The 24,869-nt window shown below is 31.4% G+C and overlaps 1 protein-coding gene across 18 annotated transcripts in view; it reads right to left on the bottom strand.

The window, feature by feature from the left end:
• The window catches only part of LOC101154628 (protein eyes shut homolog), a 460,684-nt gene that overhangs the window by 5,590 nt on the left and 430,225 nt on the right, over window positions 1-24,869 (bottom strand). For all 18 annotated transcript variants that reach the window (XM_055391337.2, XM_055391328.2, XM_055391331.1 and 15 more), the window contains 2 exons: window positions 15,526-15,685; window positions 6,113-6,252 (listed from right to left, as the gene is read on the bottom strand). In XM_055391337.2, coding sequence (XP_055247312.1) covers window positions 6,113-6,252; window positions 15,526-15,685 — 300 coding nt within the window. The remainder of the gene's footprint in view (window positions 1-6,112; window positions 6,253-15,525; window positions 15,686-24,869) is intronic.

Here is a 24,869-nt window from a genome sequence, read left to right on the forward strand (position 1 = left end):
TATGGAATTTGGAATAGGACAGACTTACTTCATATAACTATGTGCTTTCCCTTTTATTTTCAAAATAATTATTACTGGGATTTAAGAAAATCTGAAAGAACTAAAGTTGAATAATGAGTTTTTCTCTTGGCTATACCTCAAAAACCACATAACATTTTGTCTAAGGGATGTGATATGAACACCTAAATTATATCTAATGCTCTGGTTGAGATACTTTTATTAAATGGAAAAGATGGTGAATTATTTTATGCTGCAGTTATGTACTATATCTAGGACTAAAAAATAATTTTGGATTTCAACATGATTTCTCATCTGTTCAGGTAGTCTAGACATCTACTAGAATTTTGGTTTTCTATAAAATTTACAGATAAGAAGTCTCTCAGAAAAATTAGCAAGAGAGTAAATTATATCGGTAGACATATAGAAACTTGAATCTGCCTTGTAAAGCAGAGGAAAGATTTCTCAACTTTGTGTATACAGAGAATCAAAGATCTGCTTAAAGGAGTCCATTAATCTTTAAAAATTTTATACAAAAAATTCTATTAAACATTCTATCAAAACATTACATCAAACGTGTTAACAAACTTTGGACTGAATAGGGGTCGGCAACCCTAACTCCTGTATTTCACAGGTCAACTGTATATATATTATGTACATAAAATATATAATTAATTATTAAACTTTGATTGCATAAAAACCTCAATATTACAAAATACACACAAATTAAATTAGAAGTTTTATTCTAGATATTTTAAAATGTTTACTTGATGAAGGAATGCAATAAAATCATGATTTTGGGCAGTGGAAGATCTTTTCTTCCCAAAGGAAACAGAAGTAAAACAAACAGCTGGAAATTCCCTTTTTGATAATTCATTACTAGTAATGTATATACATAACACAATATTATTACCCCAAAGTCACTTCATCTGTAGAGAAATTAACCTTCCCGAAGGATATTTATAACATACTTACAGAAAATGTTCTGCATAGGTAAATAAACAACTCTAGTTAAATAATGCCAGCTATCATTTCAGGGAATATCGTGTAATTTTCTAGAAATAATTTTGTCATATCCACATTATATTAGTACATAGGGTCACTTGGCAAAGGACTCTGTGGGAAAAAATTCTGTAAGATCTAATATATGCCCTTTATTTTGCCATTTTGACCCTTGTTATTAAATAGATAAATAAAGTGACTTCAGAGGTGAAAGTGACTTTTCTTAATCATGAAAGGTAGAAAGCTGGATCCTTAAAATAATATCTGTCAAGGTAAAAATTGCACCCAAGTTAGATAGATAATTAAATTTTATTAAAGACTATTGAAATAAGGGAGTGAAACTAAACTCAATTCTCCAAAAATAGGAAGCAGGAGAGATTTTAATTGCGAACTTGAACTAATAAAAAATGACAGCAGTCCTCCCTTATTGTTGGTTTCACTCTCCATGCTTTCAGTTACCACGGTTCAAAAATATGTTAGTATGGTTTAGTAAGACATCTTGAAAAAGAGAGACCATAGTCACATAACTTTTATTATAGTATACTGTTATAACTGTTCTATTTTTATTAGTAATTGTTGTTAATCTCTTTTTGTGCCTGATTTATAAATTAAACTTCATCATAGGTATGTATGTAGAGAAAAAAATACAGTAAATACAGGGTTTGGTACTATTCACAGTTTCAGGCATACACTGGGGTCTTGGAAAGTATCCCTGCAGTTAAGAGGGAAGACTGTTATACTTGATGTCACTGGAGAAGAGTTTGATCAATGAAATGTGTCAAGCAGATTGAGTTATTATTGAGTTTGCAAAGATTTTGCTCTGTGAGTAGGCCTTCTGTAGAGTACACAGGGAAGTAAGAGTACTATTTTCTTTGATGTTTACATTTCAGAGACATGGTTCCAAGGTCCTTGATACAGACATCCCATGCATCCTTAAACTGGCAAGAGGTTGGAAGAAGATTTACATACATTTCAAAAAGGCAGATAATTTACAACTTCAAAATTTTTAAAGTACATCCTATAAGAAAAAAAGAGTGCAGGGGCCTGTAGGCAATAAGAAACCTGTCTGAAGTTTAGTCAAGGTGAGGGAAAGAGGAAGGTTGTTTTGGCTCTATATTTAGCTAACTAAAAGGGAACAGATTTTAAAAATCATATCTGGATGAATTAAAGTTCAAATTTATACTGGATTAAGACCTAGTCATAAATTCTGAAATAAAATAAACTTGGTAAAAACCTTTCACATCCCAAATTTTAGTGCTCCATGGACTCTTCTACTTTGTTTGAAATTTACCTTCCCTTCCCAGTAACTCATAATAATATATAATTTTATAACATTTTTGTAGCAGGGGTGTAGAAAATAAGATAAACTTATTTGTAATTATGTGTTTCCATTCCAGAAGCATTTGCATTTAAAAGGACCTCACTCAGAGAAGGAACACATTTTAATACAAAAAAAATTAAAAGAACACTCTCGGAATTTCTGTCTTTGATGATGAAAACTAAAATAAACCTTATTTCCCATCATATGTTTCAAAATACTGAGAAAAAGCAAGACTAACTTACTATTTACTCTATGAAATACTTGCTCTGGAACATAAGACTGTGAACCAACTAAAATAAGTTATTTACAAAAACTAACAGTTTGCACATCAAGACTCACTTTAAAGATTCTCAGTATATTGTGCCACCAATTCGAAGCTTTCCTTCATAAACTCTAACCAACCCCCACTAAATACCCTCTACAACTGACTCAAGGCTCTACACCAGATAAATAACTTTCCACAACTTCTCCCATCTGATGCACTACTAAGACTCTACTAAGGTGTTGTTTTCTCTTATTGAAAGAAGTCTAAAATAATTAGTTTTTCTCCATCAGCAGAATAGTCTGGTGGTCTTTTGGAGGGTAAAAAGTGAATAAATCCAAAGTTTCACAAAATCTCATTAAAATGCCCTCACTCTCAAGGCTGGATAGCAACCAATGCACTACGCTGAGACCACCGGATATTCTCTCCAACTGTGAAAGTGACATAGGTACAGTATCAAGTCTAAACTCCAATATTTTTCATCAACTTCACAAATGTCATGTTTCTGTTGTTTCTTAAGAATAAAAAAAATCGAATATATATAAATAGGAAAACTCTCCGTCTTCATCACTTTTTCAGGTGAATCTATAAGAGGAAGTTCAGCTGGGAGAGGAAAGTGTGGGTTCTATAAGTACATCATTCAAGTGTTCTAAATAAGCGATGAGTTCAGATGATCACATCACTCTGGTGTTCCTTTGGGCAACATTTTTATTGTCACCTTTTAAAAAATCTTCTAAACAGTCTTAGTTGATTTGAAATTGATTGATCTTTTGAATTTTCTGGAGACATGATATTGTACAAATGCTTGCTGACATAAGTTTTCACGGGTTCTTCTCAGTCTTTTATACCTGGACACCACACATTCCTCCCCTCATATTGTAAGCCATATACATATCTCTCTAATTGGCATAATTTCTCAAAGGACAATGTGAAATTGCAGTGACCACCCTGGGGAAATTTTGACATGAACAAGATTATTTATTGGACAGATCTAATAGAACTAAAAGGGAAAAATCCTCATGAGGAGATTCTCTGTCCTGTATGTCTAATAGAGAGATTACTGTGTATTATACAAAACCTCCTCTTTCATTTTCATGCTTCTGGGATTAAGAAGCACTAGATTTTTAATTATATGGCTCTGTGGAATTGTCAAGTATGTGAGTGGTTTAAACTGTCTGTAATAATTTGTTCTTGTGTGTTTGAAAATAGGTTTTTCTGCATTTAAGCATCTCCAATGCTGTGCAGAAGGGAGATAATCAAACTTTGCAATCATAATTTTACATCTACCAGAATCTAGATAAACTTCATTTATTCATTTTTCACTTTTTCTCCTTTTCTGTTTTGCTTAGAAAAAATAGAAATTAATTGATCATAAATATTTTTATAACATTCTATATTGCCATTCTAGGATGATTTTTCAGATAGTCTACATTTTACAATGAAAGGAAACGATTAACTGTGCTTTATTTACATGATTTCTCTTCCCAAATTTTAACAAATCAGGAAAAGCATTCATGTGTATGGGTAATATTGTTAGTCTTTTAGTTGAGAAAAAAACTGGGCTCCACAGAGCTTTGGCTTAATCCTAAAGTTCTGATTTTTCAAAATACATAAATACTGAGGTTTGCTTATTTATATTAGTACATATGTATTTATTTATTCTAAAGAGGTTTATTTATTTAAAAAGGACTCATGTAATTTTTAAATAAATGACACTTCAGAAAAATTAGCCTGATTTAATTTAAGAGAAATATTCTATAATTATGTCCTCAAATTGTCTGATTACACAATCTAAAATTGATATAATCGAAATTTTAATAACAGATATAATTTAAAAGGGTTGAATCTTGTGAATTCTTACTAATTTTACTACACTGATGTATTAGAATGTTTTATTGATGATACTACAAATCATAAGAACTTAAAATGATTGTGTAAGTTTGCAATTTCTAAATATTTAGTCAACATTAAGAACTTACAGAGATATTTAATCAAATTAATCAAATTATTTTGGATGCCTGAACAATTAATCAAATTAATCAAATTATTTTGGATGCCTGAACAATTCCTAATTAAGAAAATTATAAAAATATAGTCTCTAAATATAGATTTAAATTACCTCTGTCCTTATAGAATGGAAATAAGGTGTGCAAATACAGTTGAAGGATGTGTATTTATATTTATTTTGCCTATGATAAAAGTTGTTAAAGTTATATAAAATGTGTAATCATAAAGTAATAAAATAGCCAAAATGATCTTAGATTGCTATATTTGTGTATTTTCTTGAGTCTAAAGAAATTGTCTAATTTAATTAAAGTTGGTGATTTATATTATAAAAGGATACTGAGAACTAGAAATACATAAACAAAACAACAAATATGATTTGCTTGTTCCTAACAAAGGTTTACAGTTACTGAATTATTAAGTGTATTATAATATGTAACTATTTTTAATATACTGATAAAGCTAAAAGTCTTAAAGATAAAGCTGTAATGTAATCATCTATGTGTATAGTGATGTATATGTGATTGGCTAAATATATATATATGTAAGAATGTATTAAGCTTACTTCATATTTTTTTGACTTGTAAACGTATATCAAAATATATTTGAGGGCATACTTTTAGACGTTCTGTGGTATTTGAAGTCTTTTTGCCTGTAGTTGTAATGCCTCTAGATGAATCTGAAGGAAATAGTGACTTGTATCAGTTTTTACAAGGTTGACTTAATATAAATTGATACATCAATAAAGAAAAGGGCTTATGAGTCTTTACTGAAATGTATACAACATGCAGAATTAAAACATGGCTTTCTTAAAATGACCAAATTAGGATGTATCAAGACAAGATAGGTTACAAATACTTTGTTAATTCTCTTTTGGGAAAATTCTTGAATCATTTTCACAAAAAGTTCCTATTCCTAAGTTGTTTAAAATGAAGATTCTTAAATTTTTCTTAATTATTGCTACATATTAAAAAATATAATCTTAATTTGTATAAGACAGTGGTGAGGGGATAAAAGGAGGGCCTCTCTTTTATTCTTGCCATAGGCCTCACAATTTTTAGTGATGGAACTGCCTAGAGATTAGAAATTATTTTCATTTATTTTTATTTATTTTATTTTTTAAGTAGCTTGCTTGTGTAAGAGATTAGAAATCTCTCAGAGATTTAAACATATCCAAAAGACAAATGCATTTCATTATGATCTGTAAGCAAAAAAAGTGGCATAATCACAACTGTATTTGAGAGGCTTTAGTCAGCCTGCAAATTATAACATTAATAAAACACAGGAAGACTAGGAACAAAATTATTCTTCAAAATTTTTACCTTCCCATATTACAAATATATGAAGTAAATATAAATTTCCAAGTAGACTGTTGGGAATTTGTTTATGAAGTTATATTTAAACTATGCAAACTTCATATTTTGAATATTGAAGAATCTGTAACCTAAACATTTCTAACTTTCTAAAAATCAGACAATTACAAGCTAAAGAGAAAAATGAAAAGCAACTACATAAATTTACCTTACCTCTTTTGTGCCTTCACATGGGAACCAACATGAAGAATTATTATCTTCAGGATCGTTCACATAGATTGCATCTTCAGTGCAGTTTGCAGCCAGAAAGAAATAGGCATCAATAACCCCTTTGCACTTTTCACCTTCAGATCCTTTAAAAAAAAAAGAGATAAAAAATTAAATAAACTCTTACAAACTTGAATTCACAATGAATTATTAAGGACTGTGGTCAAATTACTTGAAAAGATAAATTTGACAACATCTGCCACAAAATAAGTTCCTGTATGTATATGATATCGAATTTGAAGGAGACCTCAAAGCCCAACACTCTCACTTTAAACATGAACTGAGAAATACAGCATCACAAGAAGAAGAAGACACAGCTCCCAGGCCAATTCATTTTTTAAAATAATCAAATGGTGACTAAACTGTAATTAATAATTATAAGAAAGGATGGTAGAAACAAAAAGAACACTGTCCTATAACAAAAATAAAAGCAGAGATTGCAAAAGAGCAGAAGAAAGAAGTGACCTATATTCAAGAGAATGTGACCTATATTCAAGAGGAAAACTAAAATTTTAAGGCCCAGACCTAGAATTCTCAGACAAGGACTTTAAAATGATTATATTAAACTTTCTGAAAAATCAACAGGAAAAGATGAATAAAATAGATAATTAGATAAGGAATTAGGGAATGAGAGATTTTGAAATTGTAGGAAAAACCAAACAAAAAAATGGTAAATCTCAGAATTGTAGGGAAAAAGGAGTTAATTAAACTGGGCTGAAAACCCATTATTGGTCATTAATAGTGGTAATAAAAGAACATAGAAGACCTGATCCAATCTTTTTGTAAACATGACTACATCTCCTAGTAAACAAACAAAAAATATTTGTCAGAGGACAGTATTTATCTAAAGAATCTTTTAGCAAAATATCTCTGGCTTTGGATTGCTTATAGTAAACAAATCTAAACTCTAGGGACTCGCAAGGCATCATTTTTTGGAAAATAGAATGTAAGCTATGCATTTTACAACTGAATTGTAAATTAGAAATGATTCATAAACTGACATCTCCCTACCGTGTGAATATTTCACCAAGAAATCTCACATATTACTGGAAAAAAGGAAGGAGCTAGGAACCAAGCACAATATCCCAAATCTCTTCAATCATATGTATGTAATTTGACTGTTTATAAATTTAAGATTACAGAAAATTATGGCTATGTTAATAAAACAATTAATGGATGAGATTATCAGATCAAACACAAGAGAAGAAAAGATCAGTAAATTTAATGATAGGTCAATAAAAATTCTACCTGTAACATTCTGAGAGTAATTAACCCAAACAGGATTATGCTAGCTCCATATAATAAATTGATATGTGTTCCTCCCTCTGTGTTTTTGTGCAAATTTATGTAGTATTAGAATGAATACTTTATTGAAAATTTGGAGAACTTTAATAGAAGGCCATATATTTCAAGTATGCTTTTGTGGGATGATTTTTAAAACTATTTTATTCAGTTATTTAAGAAATTGTAGGATTATTTAGAATTGAAATTTATGATTTGCTCAGTTTTTCCAACTAGTATTTTTTTAGAAATTTATCCATTTCATTTAAATTGTCCAATTTATTAGTATAAAGTTTTTCATAATGATATATCTGACTAAATATTTGGATTTAACTCTTAACGTCTTCCCTCTGCCTCCCAAGACCTCAAGAAAACAGAGAATTAAAAAAATAAAACAAACGTTTTAACCCACAAAAAAGAGTGAGAAGATGAAAAAAAATGATACACTGACTAAATTAGCAGAAAGGCTACAGCCAAAACACAAGTGAGGGGACATAATTATGAAAAAAAAATTGGACTAGCAGAAATACTGAGATGCTCTGGGTTTAAAAAGCATCTGAGAATCTGATACTAAGGTGGGCTCTGGAAACACGATTAGCTGGCACTGAGAGTCTCTCTCCCAACTCAGTGATCCAGATTATTATTCTAACTCCTCACTCAGCTTTACAAACAAACAATTTCCGAGGTTTGTTTTCAGGAGTTAAAGAATCTCAGGAGCTCCCGCCTTAAGGATACCAAGCTCCTTGAGGGTCCCCTAGCGAAAGCCTAGTTGCCATCCTGCAACCCTGTCATAGAGCTCCAGTCATCATGGCCCAACCTTGTATGGTCAGTTTCCAGTCAGCCTTCTTAGTTCCTCTCCGTTAAATATGATCACCCCACATTTGGCAGAAAGACTCCAAACGAGAGAGAACAAATCTTTATAAACAGTATTTACAGAAAACTGAGACACTAGGCAAAAAAGAAGAAAATTAAAACAAACAAAACTATAACATTTTTAGAGAGAGAAGAAAAGCCATCTTACCCTTATTGAAAAAAAAAAAAAAAACACTGTCCGAAGTGTGTATAATTTAAAGGATGGAAAACTGCCCTAGATTATTACAAATATAGTAAAACAAATTAAAAATTCAAACTCATTTTGAGATATTCAATTGGAGGAATGGAGTAGAAAATAAAGCAATATGAAAAGAAATAGGAAAGAGAAAAGAAATTATGAGAAAATGAGAGGATCAATTTAGGAGATGTGATACCCAATTTTTGGAATTGGGGCTACAGAAAGAAACAGGAAAAAGGACTTTTTAGGGGGAAAAATACAGAAACTACCTAAAAATGGAAAGACCCATGCTTCCAAATAGAAGAGTTTAACAAGAGACAACAAGAACATACTATGTAAAAGTCTCAACATTGTGAAATTTCAGAACACTGAGTAAAAAACATGGAAAAGTGTTCCACAGAAATAAACACAAATTATATATCAAGAAGCACAAGGTTGTCTACTATACACATGATTCTACACTGCTGCATGCCTTTCTTTCACCTTATCATGTATCTCAGTCCTAGATGAATTCTACATTCACTTCCATATTTATGTTTATTCTTTTTCTTAATAACCAATGATACCAGGTATAAAATTACACCTATATTATTTAGCATGTGGATGTATTCTCAATGATCAGAAGGCTAGGTCAAATGGTATAGAATTTGTAATATTGACGGATATTGCAAAACTATCCCACTTAGATATTATAGTGATTTTACATTATTGCCAGCAATGGATAGTCATTAAATTGTCCAATTCTAAAATTTTTACCAGGCTAAGAGGAGAAAAATTATATGCTTACAGTGTTTTTTAAATTTGCTTTGATTGCATTATGAATAGAGCTTAGCATTTTCCCCACATATTTAGGGATACTCTCTGTGTCTTCGTATGTAAACTGGGTGTTTATATTACTGACTTACCTTTCAGCTTTTTCAGTTTTTCCTTCTTAATTTCTAAGTTATTGATATATTCTCGATCCTAATCTATCTTTTGTGAAGTAAAATGTTTGTGCAGTGTTTCTTTTGCATTTTGATTTTTATGTCTTTCATAAGCAGATATTTTTACTTGTCTTGTAGTGAAATTCACCAGTCTTTTCTTTCTGACATCAACATTTTTAGTATTAACTATAAACATCTTCCCCATCCATTTTTTTTTGTTTTTCCCTTTGAGTTTTTGTGGGTAAATACTAGGTGTATATATTTATGCGTTACATGAGATATTTTGCTACAGGCATACAATGTATAGCAATCACCTCAGGGAAAATAGTGTATCCCTCACTTCGAGCATTTATCCTTTCTTTGTGTTACAGATAACCCAATTATATTCTTTTAATTACTTAAAAATGTACAGTAAATTATTGTTGCCTGTAGTCACCCTGTGGTTCTATCAGATACTAGATCTTACTAATTATATCTAATTATATTTTTGTACCCATTATCTATCCCCACTTCCATCCACTTCACTATCCTTCCAAACCTCTGGTAACCATCATTCTACTCTCTATCTGTATGAGTTCCATTGTTTTAATTTTAAGCTCCTACAAATACATGAGAACATGTGAATTTGTCTTTCTGTGCCTGGCTTATTTCACTTAACATAATGACCTCTATCTAGTTCCATCCATGTTGTTGCAAATGGCAGGACCTCATTTTTTTATATAGCTGAATAGTATTCTATTGAGTAAATATACCATATTTCCCTTACTCATTCATCTGTTGGTGGACACCCAGGTTGCTTCAAAATCTTGGCTATTGTGAACAGTGCTGAAGTAAACATGGAAGTGCAGATATCTCTTCAATATACTTATCCCCTTTCATTTGAGTATATACCTAGCAGTGGGATTGCTGGATCATATGGCAGTTCTATTTTTAGTATTTTTTAGGAACCTCCAAACTGTTGTCCACAGTGATTGTACTAATTTACATTCCCACCAACAGTGTACAAGGGTTCCCTTTTCTATACATTCCTGCTAGCATTTGTTATTGCCTGTCCTTTGCACTAGGGTGAGATGACACCTCATTTTAGTTATGATTTGCATTTATCTGATGACTAATAATGTTGAGCACATTTTCATATGCCTGTTTGCTATTTGCATATCTTCTTTTGAGCCACATCTATTTAGATCTTTTTTCCCATTTCTAAAAATCATATTATTATTTTATTCCTGTAGAGTTGTTTGAGCTCCTTTTGTATTCTGGTTATTAATCCCTTGTCAGACAGATAGTTTGCAAATATGATATACCATTCTGTGAGTTTTGTCTTTGTTGTTTCCTTTCTTCTACAGAAGCATTTTAACTTGGTGTGAGCTCATTTGTCTATTTTTTGTTTGATTACTAGTGCTTGTGGGGTATTACTCAAGAAATCTTTGCCCAGTCCAATATGCTGGATAGTTTCCCCAATGTTTTCTTTTAGTAGTTTCATAGTTTGAAGTCTTAGATGCAAGTCTTTAATCCATTTTGATTTGCTTTTTGTATATGGTGAGAGATAGGGGTTTAGTTTCATTCTTCCCCCATCCAAATTTACAAAGCATTTCTCCAACATTCTCTAATATTTTTATACTTTCTTTTTTATGTATTAAAACTTTTATCTATTTCAGTTTAATCCAGAGAATGTTTAAAGGTATAAACAAGTCGAATTTTTTTTCAGATGGCTATCCAGTTGTTCCATGTTAATTATTAAATAGTCCCTACTTATTCTAATAATCTGAGATGGCAGTTTTATTATATGTTTTTTTTCATGTTTTGGATTCATTTTGAGACTTTGTGTTTTGTCATATTTGTTGGCTTGCATGCGGTGGTGCTATGCTTTTCATTAATGAAGCTATGTAATCTAATTTAATATATGGCAGAGCTCATTCTATACACCACTTGTCCAAACAATGCACTTTTGCAGAGTACACTTGGCTTTATTTGTCTTTTATTCCATGTGAACATTAAGAAATAAGATGTCAATTTCATAGAACACAAAGATAACACCATTATTTTATTAAAATCTCAATAAACCTACAAAATAATATGAAGAATTGAAATCTTTAAAAGTTGTATGTCCAGTATAATATAAGTTTTTCAGGGGGAAGGTTATTATTATTTTAAATTTACAGATGAAACCATATGTATCATACATAAGGTTATGATTATGTATGTATGATATACAACATGATATTTTGAAGTATATACACATTGCAGAATGACCAAATCTAGCTAATTAACATATGCATTACCTCATATAGTTATCATGTTTGTGGTAAGAACACTTCTGAAATTATAAAACTCACTGGCAAAAGTAAACACATTGTAAAATTCAGAACACTCAAATAGTGTGTGGTAGTGTGTAAATCACTAATATAATTAGTATGAAGGTTGAAAGAAAAAACTATTAAGAATAATAGTAGCTACAGTGTAATATATCTTTAGGATTTTCTTTCAGATTATGTATGCATGCGCCTATACTACAGCAATATCTAAAGTTTTCTCCATGTAGAAGTTGCATGTTTTTGTTAATTTTAGTCCAATGCATTTTAACATTTTAATTCTTGTTTGTAAGAAATATTTTCTTCCTTATGATTTAATTAGCTTTATTCTGTTTATTAAAGTTGTTTATTTCTAATTAGCGACTTAATTAAGAGAATTCTCTTTCAAAGCATGTAAAAATGCCTTAAAAACTTACTATTAAGTGATATGAATGAAAAATACTAAACCACTTTTTTTAATACTCGGATTTTTAAAAAGCCTCCAACTAAAGATTAAAACTAAAGTCTCTAAAATACTTAATAGATATATAAATAGCAGGCATTTGACAAAAGAAGACTTGAAGGTAGAACAATATACTAAGAAAAATAGATTTTGATAAAGATTGCTTTGTTGATACAGCATTTCCTATTTTCACAAAAATCGTTTAAAATTTAAGAAGTAACGTATAATGCATAGATTATAATTAATATTCTGGAAGGTCTTCTACCAGAAGATCCATTACTTTATAAAGGAAAAATAAAACTTTCAAAGTAAATATTTGTTTGCAATATCAACTCACAAATGCAACAATCACTATTTATTTAGAAAAAAAGTTCACTAGTACATGTTAAGTGTTTTAACTCTATGTTTAACTTGGATAAGCAAACTGAAATAATGACATGCTTCAAGAAGAAAGAGATTTAAAAGAATTTGTCTTATTTTCTTTTTTTGTCTAGGATTTTGTCTTTTCTTAAGCATGATTCATATTGTCTTACTTCACTTCGCAACTCTTTATCCACTCTGTCAGTAGCTCTTTTCCTCAAACTTAATAATACACATAATGAACATAGATGATGACACCGAAAAGAAACAGTGCATGTCAGCTCTTTCTCAAGATGTGCACTGTCGACCAATTGTCCTTGAAGGGGCTTCTTCTAATTAATTACCATCCCTTCTCTGTAGAGCAATCATATTGGCAAGAATTGATTGGGCGTGTAAGACACTTAATTTAGTTGTTAGAAAAATCCCTTAATTAAAATAATTTTCCTGCTGGTAAAATTAATGCACCCCATGCAAAATTACCAGCATGATTTTAAAGTTCCTCTTCAATTACATTTTATATTTCATGAGGAAAAAGTAAAAGAAGATCTTAATGGCAGTTATCAAAAGAAATAAGAAGGAATTTTGCAATACGTAAAATGTATAATTCTATTTACATATTTTTCATTTATTTTAACTTCTATTTTGTTTTGAAAACTTGAGAAGTTTCACTGCTGAATCTTCATATTGAAATTCAAAATGAGTTTAAGTGTTTTACTTAAACATTCATTCAGTCTGTGCATTATCACACTGTTTCTTTTCCATTGGAAAGCCCAAGTCATTTAGATTCTCAGATGTAGCGGTCACACAATTTTAATTTTTGTTCTAATTAGCTATATTCAGTAAGTTCTGTCCAGTAATTCAGGAAGGAATAATGATTAAATATGCATACATTGTTTTGAAGATAATTGCCTTCTTCTAAGTTTTCCATGAGTAATTTTAAATTTGTATTACACCACCCATTTTCTAAAACATATATTTGTTATTTTACTGCCATTCATAAAGTTGACTATATTTGCTCAAAGCTGATTTATCCATGAGCAATTTGACTTGCTATTATTCCTTCCATTTTCCCTCAAAAATACTTTTGCCATTTCATCATTGTGAATATGTTCCCTGTAGCAATTTATAGTTCTCAAAAGAAGTTTAATATTTAAAAATAACCAAACATATGAAAGCATTATTCCTACTATGAGACAAAGGAAAATGAAGTGCAAAAACGATGCAAGCACTGAAATATGTGAACTAATTTGGTTGTAACAGTAGAGAGCATTTCTCAATCTGCACATTGAAAGCATTTAGGGAACCTCAAAAAATACTCTGTGTCCATCTCACTACAATTCCAGTTTGATTGTTCTGTAATGAGAGTTCACCATTAGTATGTTTCAAGAGCTCCTTCAGATGATTCTAATATGTGGTCAGGGTTTAAAAACAACTGAACTGACACAATCCCTAAATAGTACTGAGGTTAATTCCTCTAACCTCAACTATATTTATTTCTTTGTTTCGTCTGATTGTGTCATTTATAAAATAGTAAGTATTCATAACAGAGTCTCTGAAAGTTCCTTTCAGCATCAACATAGTATAATCAACAATGCTTTGCTCTCTTCTACCACTTTTGGTCTTCAGTGTGATCTGATTAATGAACTGATAACTATTTCTGTCACTAAAGGTTGTTAACTCTACAGTATACTATTTTATGAGCATGGTGAAATAAATTATCATGTTTTCTGTTTAAAAGGCTAATTGTTAGTTTACTTCAACACTGTTGTGATGTAATACAATGTTAGAAATTCAGCTGCTGTTGGTTAGCTGTTACTCAAAAACAGAGACATCAAACTGTTAATTTGCTGGTTGTTTGTAAACTGAAGTGCCAAAATATCACTGTCAGAGGAAATATTCTTTAAAAGAATGAAAATACCATATAGTCTTAAGAATGTAAATCAAATTTGCATCAGCTAAGTTAAATAATATTAGAAATGTAATCAAAGAATGACAAGCTCATCAAAACAGATTGCGATAGAAATTGAAACTCTATAATATAAACAAAAAACATATATGGGAACACAAGTGCTGGAATGATTTCATTTCAAGTGTGTAAGACAGAAAACTAGGAGTCCTGTTGACACCTTCATCACTTGCTATTTCCAATTCATAAACAAGATCTTCCACTTATTTCAAGCTTCCAGCATTATGACTCACATTATTACTCCAACCAACTCCCTAACTTTTTTCCTTCTCTTCCATGTGTTTCTCTACTTGTTATAAACTTATCGAATGTATCAAAACCTATAGTAATTTTCTATTCCTTTTAGAATAGAAATCAAAATATCTAACCCAGCATTTTAGTTCTGGCTTCACCCCCTCCATGGAATTGTTATTAGTCTTTTCTCACAGCCCCAAACAGGCCTTCAAAGAAGCCATTTCTTCTAATATAATGTTTTTACAAATACAATTCCCTCAACCGAGAATCCTCTCTTCTCCAACTTCTCTGCCATGACATTATTCTCTATATCTCTCTTCAGGGGTCATTTTCTCATGGAAACCTTTTCTGGCAACCCAACTCAATATCTCAATTGCCAAGTTTTTTTTTCTTTTTTTCTAAATAGGCTCATTGCTTATAAGCATTCATGGAATGCTACCTGTTCTCATAAGAGCATTTTGTTTTTAAATAAAATTACATAGTTATCACTGTATTTGTCCATTAACCACTCCCTTCCAACAAATGGATTAATGAAAGTAGGAAATAGCTCTAGTTTACTTCACTATTATCTCTCTTGTACCAAGTAGATTTCCTAGGATGTAGTCGGTGTTAAACATGTCAGTTAAAGGAATACATCAGAAAATAAGAGTATTAATTTTATTTTTAGTTTATATTATGTTTTGAGATATAAAATACTTTGTGTGTTTAGCACTAGCTAGCACTAGTTTACGTGACTAGCAAATTTTGAAATGATTCAAGCAGATTGAAAAAAATTACATAAATTTGTTACCTGCAAATCCCAATTGCCACATGTATTCAAATTGAGCAGGACCTTTATCTTGGCAAATACCATGGAAGGTGACTCCACAGTAGCAGAGGTGTTGATGAATTAGGTAAACATTCTTCAGAAACCAACATGGATTTTTTGTGCACCCTGGAATGCATACATACTACAAAAAGGAAACAAGGAAAAATGGTAAATTGTTTTTTGATGTATTTTTCAATATATACATATAACATAAACAGCTAATTTTTAAAACCACAGTGATTATAGAAAACTTTATGGGACACACTTTTTATACTTCTCTTTATTTCTTCTATCTCTTTATCTTTTCTTTCTGTACTATCTTTTGTCATATCCATGTTCAAAAGCCTATATGATAATCTTTTAGCTTTGACTCACTCTCAATATACAACAGTCCCTAATCTTCTGTTTGATGGGCTATAATACATCTTTCCCCTCACAAATTAAAAATACCTATGGTATAAATTAAGAGATACACCATTTAAAACACTTATAACAGTAGAATTAGCACAATAAATGTCATGGTGTGTTCAAATTAGACTTTTGCTATCATTTGAAAATAGTTGAAGATAATCAGGGCATATTGTCTAATAATATGATTTGTTTATGGTAATCTCCAGCATCTTCAAATACAAAAATCATATATAGTTATATCCACAATTGAACTAACTAAATGTAAACCATTTTAGGTCACACTGAGGTCATCACTAAGTTTTAGTACATGCTGCGCTACTTGGGTATTAGGAAGACATCAACCAGCATGAAATGTAAGCCCTAGAGACAAACTAGGGCTGTGTATTCTCTTTAGAGCATACCCCTCAATTATTTCTACTTCTCCACGTTTTTTATTAACAAATCTCCCTTGAATTTGGCAGAGAAAAGCACAGCTGAGACATGCAATACAAGGAATCTGACAGTTCCATTAATGAAATTACTACACTAAGTAAGCATTGTTCTGTTTCAAGTCACGGTGGTCTACCTGGATTTGCAATCACAATTTCCTAATTGCACAACAGCCCTAAAGTATGAGTCAACACTAAATGTGAGGAAAAAAAAATTGGCCAGGCGTGGTGCCTCATGCCTGTAATCCTAGCACTTTGGGAGGCCAAGGCGGATGGATTACCTGAGGTTGGGAGTTCAAGACCAGCCTGGTTAACAGGGTGAAACCCTGTCTCTACTAAAAATACAAAAAATGAGTCAGGTGCAGTGGCGTGCACCTGTAATCCCACCTACTCTGGAGGCTGAGGCAGGAGAATCACTTGAACCAGGGACACAGAGATTGCGGTGAGCTGAGATCACACCACTGCACTCCAGCCTGGGCTACAGAATAAGACTTTGTCTCAAAAAAAAAGAAAAAGAAAGAAAAACAAAGAAATAATTTAAAAAATAATTATCACTTAATTATATTAAGTGATTACCAAAAAATACAATTTTATGATATATTTCCAAGTTGTGAGATGATCAAAAGCTTTAACCCATTACTTTTATACTGAGACATCAAATGTTGAACTCTACAAATGGCATTAATCAATCTTCACCGTCAGTGGAGATTGTCTTTATTGGATTTGGGTCCTCATTGTGATAGAAAATATGAAGGCCTAATAAATTCTGAATATATGACTGTACAAAATAAACTTAGCAGAATAGTACATTATTCATATAGATAGGATCCTGTAGAGTCATTTCTTCACTTAAAACTTAACAAAACAATAGACAGTTTTTATCTCTCATCCCCCTCTCACCCTTCCCTCTGAGTCGCCAAAGACTGCATATTGAGTACAGTGTACACTGCTTTGGTGACTGGTCAACCAAAATCTAAGAAATCACCACTAAAGAACTTATTCATGTAACTAAAAACCACCTGTACCCCCAAAAGTATTGAAATAAAAATTTAAAAATAATTTCAGAATATCCTCTTCTGGACACTGGCCTAGGAAGAGAACTCATGACTGAGATCTCAAAGTACAAGCAACTAAGACAAAAATAAACAAATAAGACTTGATTAACTTAAAATGCTTCTGCACAGCAAAAGAAATAATCAATAAAGTGAACAGATAACCTTCAGATCGGGAGAAAATATTTGCAAATTATGCATCCAACAGGGGACTAAAATCCAGAATTTATAAGGAACTCAAGCAACTCAACATCTTCAAAATACAACCAAATAACCCAATTAAAAAGTGGACAAATGACATGAATAGACATTTTTCAAAAGAAGACATACAAATAGCCAGCCCACATATGGAAAAATGCTCAACATCACCAATCATCAGAGACATGCAAATTAAAACCATAATGAGACATCATCTTACACCAATCAGAATGGCCATTATTAAAAAGTCAAAAAACAATAGATGTTGGTGAAGATGCAGAGAAATGGAATGCTTATGCCCTGCTGATAGGAATGTAAATTAGTACAACCACTGTGGAAAATAGTATGGGAATTTCTCAGAGAACAAGAAACAGAAATGTGATTTGATCCAGCAATCGCACTACCGGATATCTGCGCAAAGGAAAAGAAATCATTATATAAAAGAGATACCAGCACAAGTATGTTTAGATTCATTATTCATGATACCAAAAATGTGGAATCAATCTAAGTGTCCACCAACTGATGACTAGATAAAGAAAATTGTTTATACACACATACACGTACATATACATACACACAATGGAATACTATTTAGCAATAACAAAGAATAAAATCATGTCTTCTGCGGCAAAAAAATAACAAAACAGCAACAACAAAAACTAAGTTTGAATTAAGTCCTGTCTAAGGTATTTTGTTTTGTCTGCAATTGTTTTTGTTCTTGTTTGTTTGTTTTTTGAACTAAGAATATCAGAGGAAGTTGGATCAAAGATATGAATCCCTGTTTCTGCCACTCAGGAGCTAAGGAACCATTTAAAAATGAGACATTAAGTATTCTGTAACAACCTTGAGAGAGATGAGCTGGTAAGGGGCAATGAGAGATGCCAGGAAAAATGACACAAATAATATGAATCCCTGCTCACAGGGGTGCTGTGGTATTCTTCCTACTACTTTAACCTGAAGACCAAATTTGACTTCTGGCTTTTCTTAATGAAAAAAACAAAGTCACCCAGGATATATTTCAATGGGTGTCTGAACGATTTATCTGTACTTATACCCTTCTATATTGAATAAGGACACTATGAAGATATTATAACTTTAGATACAATTTGGATTTAGAGGGAGTTATTTGTGATTGCAGCTCTTAATACCCTTTTAAAATTATTGCAACACCAGTACATTATCCTCTAACATAACAACCTGAATGTTAAGAGCAGTTAATTTAAAAGAGCAATTTATTTAAGCCATATGTAGAGGCTAGGAGTATTGTCATATAGGTCTATCTCTGATTCTGACCTCTCATTTATACCTTGTGTGTTCATGTGAGGATGCTGATACACACACACATTTCACAGCACCAACATGAAAATAGATGTACAATATAACTTTTAAAGCATGTTAATATAAGTAAAGTATGATGGTGAGATGGAAGAGTGGAAGCACTTTTTGTGTAAAACATTTAACTTAATGGTCTTTTGGAGGAATTAGATGCATCACCGCTGTATTACAAATGAGCCATTAATCTTGAAGCTTCATCAGTATTAACTTGGTTCAATTTCATCATGTTGTTGAGAGGCTCATCATTTCTGTAGAGGTTCAACAGAAAGGTCTTTTGAGCAGTGTACAAGTTCTTTTTGTATATTTACAAAAGCTTTATTCAGTTTGTTAACTTCTTAATCATTCATAATGTTTATCTTCTTAAGATTAGTGGTAACTGGTGTTGCTTTGTTTTTAGTCTTAAAGTGTTTTTTGGCTTGCTATATGAAATACATTCCTGGCCTTTGCTCTCTTAATTTGTTCTTGTCCATTGTCTATAATACGCATGTGCACCTTCTTAAGCTTCAAGTGATGCCATCTATTGAGTGAATAAACTAAATGTTTGTCTTTAAATTGCTCTGACCTTTCTAGAAGCCAAGGGAAAAGGGGAAACATTAAAATATACCACAGCTGTTTTTATTGATTAATTTTATACTGGTAGATTCATTTTGGTTTATTGGACGAACCAGATTTCCAGTTGATATTCCTAAGGAACAATTGTTATATGGTGGAGGATATAAAACAAATGACAATACTTTGGTAATACTATTATGAAAAAATATTTATTATATTGACCAGGAGTCTGCAAAGTATTTTCTTAAGTACTATGTTTTACAAGTAAGATGATTTTTAACTAAATCAACTTCCTTTTTTTGAGTATGAAGTTCAAAAATGCTGCCAATAAAAGAAAAGTAATTATTTCAAATTCACAGTGAAATGGCGACTAATGTAATGCTCATTGCTTGCTAAAACACTATTTTTTTCATTTTTGTAAACTTAAATAAAAAGACAATTAAGTGAGTCAAACGTTATTTGTATGACCAGATAGCTGTCTTTGTGGAATTCAGTTATTTTAATGTGACTTCTCTTTTAAAATGAAGTTAATTTTCAGTAGAATGATGATCTTCTCTGTTAAGATATCTTAAGTTTCACAGTGACCTCAGGTACTATGGTAATATTAACTTTGGCCCATCAATCTTATTTAGAACCAAAGAGATTAAAAATTAGTTAGTTTACATGGAAGTGTTCACTTAGTTTGATTTTTTAATTTATTTAAATTAATATTTGGAATTGATGCTTTAAAATAATCCCATTTTAAATACTATTTCCCATTTAATTCATAGATTAGGTGACAAATATTTAACAGAAAATTTTCTGTGGTCTGGGAATTTATATCAAAATTTATACATTTCAAACTTTACCTCTGAAATAGAAGTATGATTATCTTCATTTAAATAAGTTCACTTATTATGGTATGGCGAATTTAAGGTGATCAACTTAACTATTTGCTTGGGACTTTCTTTTTTTAAAAGCTAAAAGTCTTATGTCTACCGAACTACTCATTCCTAGGCAAACTGGGATGGTTTCTTTTCCTAAGTGTTGATTATACACTCAAAGCTTTATTTCTGAAATTAAGGAGGATGAGTAGTAGAGCTGTATTTGGCATGCCATGAGAGAGAGAAATGATCCTCTGTTGCTGTAGGTTTCTGAAGTGTGTGTGTGTGTGTGTGTGTGTGTGTGTGTTGGGAGAAGGGGGGATTTAGTTACCATAGAATAACCCAACTTAACATGTTTATCAGAAGTTTCCTCCACCTATAGGTGAGACTAAACTCATTATCAAATACATTAAATTAGACCTTATACTATAAAATGTATAGCTCATATTTCTATAAGAAAATAAAAATTACATTAATTGCAGTAAACAATAGGTGTTTATAAGTTGCTAATAACAATATACATGAAAAATAGCAATGTGTTAATCTATCCTGTACTTGATAGCCCACTCGATATATAAAAACTGAAAAGAGGAATCAATTCAGCATTTGATCTATTTCTTCTTTTAGTGAGTTGAATGCCAAGATTTGGAAATACACAAACATGCCTTTGGAAGCAAACATCTATCTTACTTTTGACAGTGAACTAATTAACTGGTACATATTAGACAACTAAACTTGAACTGACTTTGAACCTCAATAAGCTTGTGAGAGGAGTAATTCTGGTAAGCAAACAGTGAAATTAAGACAAAGATGAAACGGTTTCACAATGACAGTAAAAAGAAACAAGAGAATCAAGAAAATTGTCTATAAAAAGGAAAGTAATCTATTTCTTGTATCTCACATCACATCAGAAATAAGCAAATTTTGCAGTATCAAAGTTTTGTGATTTTTATTTGATTGACACAAAATACATATTTATAACAATTTTATAACCTTAACCAACTGATTTGTCATTTCATGTGCCAAGTATATTCAATGTTGCTTTCCTTAAGGCTTTTCTATTTTATAAGGGAAAACTAATTTTGATTGCTAGTATGAAGAGGATTTTAAAGCAACTTTAGATGCTGATTTCTTATTTCAGCAGCAACCTTTCTTAGGAAAGATAATGATTTCCATTAGAAATCTTGCTTTTCATGATGTATTAAGCATTGTAAACTTCTCTTTCTTAAAGAAACTATATCATGAAATTATGGCATATACCTAGAATTACAGCATCTATATTCCCTGGTGATTCTATTTATATTTATTTAAAGCATTTGCTAGTTTTTAGAAACCATACAGAAAAATGAAAAGAAATTCCTTCATATAGGCAGATATTAATAGTGGGAAAACCTCACCTCTCTCTCTTTCCCTTTTTTCTTAGTATTTGTATATGTGGCCATTTTACCACATATGTGAATTCATTGTTCAAATGGGTTCAAAAGCATTAACTCATTCTATTCGTTTCATCATTTTTTTCAATAGCCTGGATAGAATATTTGTATATTCATTTCCATACTTCAGATAAGGAAATAAAAATTATAGAATTTTTTTCAACTCACACACCTCAATTCTCACAGGTCTAAGACATAAAACCTTTATACTTAGGTTTCAAATCTCATCAATTGTTACTTTATTTTAAAATTTATTCTCTATTCCCCAATAAAAATATTTTCAATGGAAGTTTTAATTGACACATAAGAACTATTATTGTTAAAAATTGGAAGTATATAACCTTATAATTCTGATGTTTTATTGTTTTTATGACACCACCTTCTTGCTTTGACATCACTTATTCACTTATCCTTCTGAAGTTTAAGTACTAATAAATTATTAACAGATTATTTCTAAAATATCTTATTCTATCCAGTTTAAAGAAATGTAATGATCCTTCAAAAAGCAATGATGAATTTACATAAATTAATGTTCAATTTCCACTCATAGTCAAAATCTTCTATGGAAAATTAATAAAGTAAAATCAATAGTAATTATATTATTTAAATTAAAAAACATTAGAATTATTTTTCCTCTAGCTCTTCTAGGTAGCACCTAAATTTAGGAACTGTATCAAAAAAATGTAGAAAAATGCAAAATAGAAAACAAAGCTGGCCTATTTTGGCTCTCTGGGGACCAAGGGAAATCTGATTTTAACAGAAAATTCTCAAGTAGTTTGGGAAATTATATAAGATCATTTTCTGGTCTCCTATTATTACTTTAACATTTTTCCATAAATCACAGTCGTTGCTGACAACTCCATGACCATACTACATTCTAGAGAAATGTGAAAATTCAACAAATATTTTCTGAAATATAACTCTTCTCCAACTGTTATGCTAAAAAGAGACAAAAAGTTTAAATTACGGCATCCTTGCTCTCACTGAGCTCACAGTCTAATGTGTGTTTACCGTCATTCCAAGAAATCCCATTTAGTGTAGTCACTGCTATGTAGAAAGACAGTATTGCAAACAATGGTAACAGAAAGGAAGAAGTAGTGGACATAATCACAAATGTTGTGAGGTAGTTTCATTCTGGATGAAGGCATGTATTGGGATAGACATGAAATAGGAAATGCAATCTTTTCCATATTTCCATCTATATTTCTACATATAAAATTGTGACTGGAGTTCAAGGAATGGTAGGTGACCATAAATTATTGAATATCTGTACTTTTACCCAAGATATTATAATTAATTTCTAAATTTCCTTTAGAAATACCATCATTCTCAGCAAACTATCGCAAGGACAAAAAAACACCGCATGTTCTCACCCATAGGTGGGAATTGTACAATGAGAACACATGGACACAGGAAGGGGAACATCACACACCGGGGCCTGTTGTGAGGTGGGGAGTGGGGGAGGAGGGATAGCATTTGCAGATATACTTAATGTTAAATGACGAGTTACTGGGTGCAGCACACCAACATGGCACATGTATACATATGTAACTAACCTGCACGTTGTGCACATGTACCCTAAAACTTAAAGCATAATAAAAAAAAGAAATACTTATATATGGATATGTGAATGATCAATTTAATTTAATGACTTGTGAGGTGACTGACAGGAATTTCTTTCTCTTTCTTTTTTCTTTCCTTCCTTCCTTCTTTCGTTCGTTCGTTCTTTTTTTTTTTTTGGTCTGTGTCTCTCTCTATCGCCCAGGCTGGAATGCAGTAGTGCTATATCTGCCCACTGCAACAACCTCCACCTCCTGGGCTCAAGCCATCTGCCCATGTCAGCCTCCTGAGTAGCTGGGACTGCAGACATGCACCACCATGCCTGGCTATTTACATATTTTGTAGAAATGGGGTTTTGCTATGTTGCTCAGGTTGGTCTCCAGCTCATGAGGTCAAGTGATCTGTCCATTTCAGCCTCCCAACATGCTGGGATTACAGGCGTGCACCACCATGCTCATCCTGAAAGTAATTTCTTAGACTACAGTGATTCATTATCTAATGTTTCCCTCCAAAAATAACACAGATAACACAAAGCAAAACAAGTAAAGCCTCTTATCTTCTAATTATGAGAAAATGACTGAAGAAATTGAGCAAATACTGGAATTTTTCATGATTGTGAAGAAATGTACACTATTCTAAAACATGTATGAGTAACTAATTTATTATTCGCAATCTGTAGTATCCCATAAAAGTGCACCATAGCTAATGGCCAGAGAACCTGTTCTTCCCCTATTTTCATTTATTTCCTTTTAAAGATTTCTTTGATTTTCAAAAGTATTACTACAAGAACAAAAATGTGGCTACCTAATCATCACCAAGTATTTGATTTTCTTGTTTTAAGACATGATAATCACTATTATTCAAGATCACTTCTTTATTCAATAGGTATTTATTGTAAGTATGCTCTGGGGAGTTATTAATCACATATGGCACAAAGAAAGTAAAAGAATGAAATTGTCCCAGTTCTCTTAGATATAACTTTAAAATGAACACAAACAAACAAATGAAAATCTCACAATTCCTAAAGGCAATACATTCTAGGACATCGTTAATCCAAGATGCTGCAAGTTGACTATGTCATTTAAACACACGTAGATATATTTTACTACTTGGGAGTAAAGTAAAATTGACATATATGTATTTATGGGCATGTGTATATATATATGCGTGTGCGTGTTTGTATAAATGTATATACACATGCATATACATTACATATATGCATATATGTATGTATACACATTACACATTATCATATATATACATATATGTACGTACACATTTATATATATGCCTATATATGTAATGTATATGCATGTGTATATATGTAATGTTTTTACTACAAGTGTTTAAAGATTTTCTTCTTAGGAGACAGTTTCTTCCCCTTCTTAAATATATACATTTTCTTTAAAAATTTCTACATTAGTATTTTATATCACTGTAGACAAAGTGTAATATTCTCCAGTGCTATACTGTTCTCTGATTCTGATGTATTTA

The sequence above is a fragment of the Gorilla gorilla genome, chromosome 5 (assembly GCF_029281585.2).
Source record: "Gorilla gorilla gorilla isolate KB3781 chromosome 5, NHGRI_mGorGor1-v2.1_pri, whole genome shotgun sequence".
Classification (NCBI taxonomy): Eukaryota; Metazoa; Chordata; class Mammalia; order Primates; family Hominidae; genus Gorilla; species Gorilla gorilla.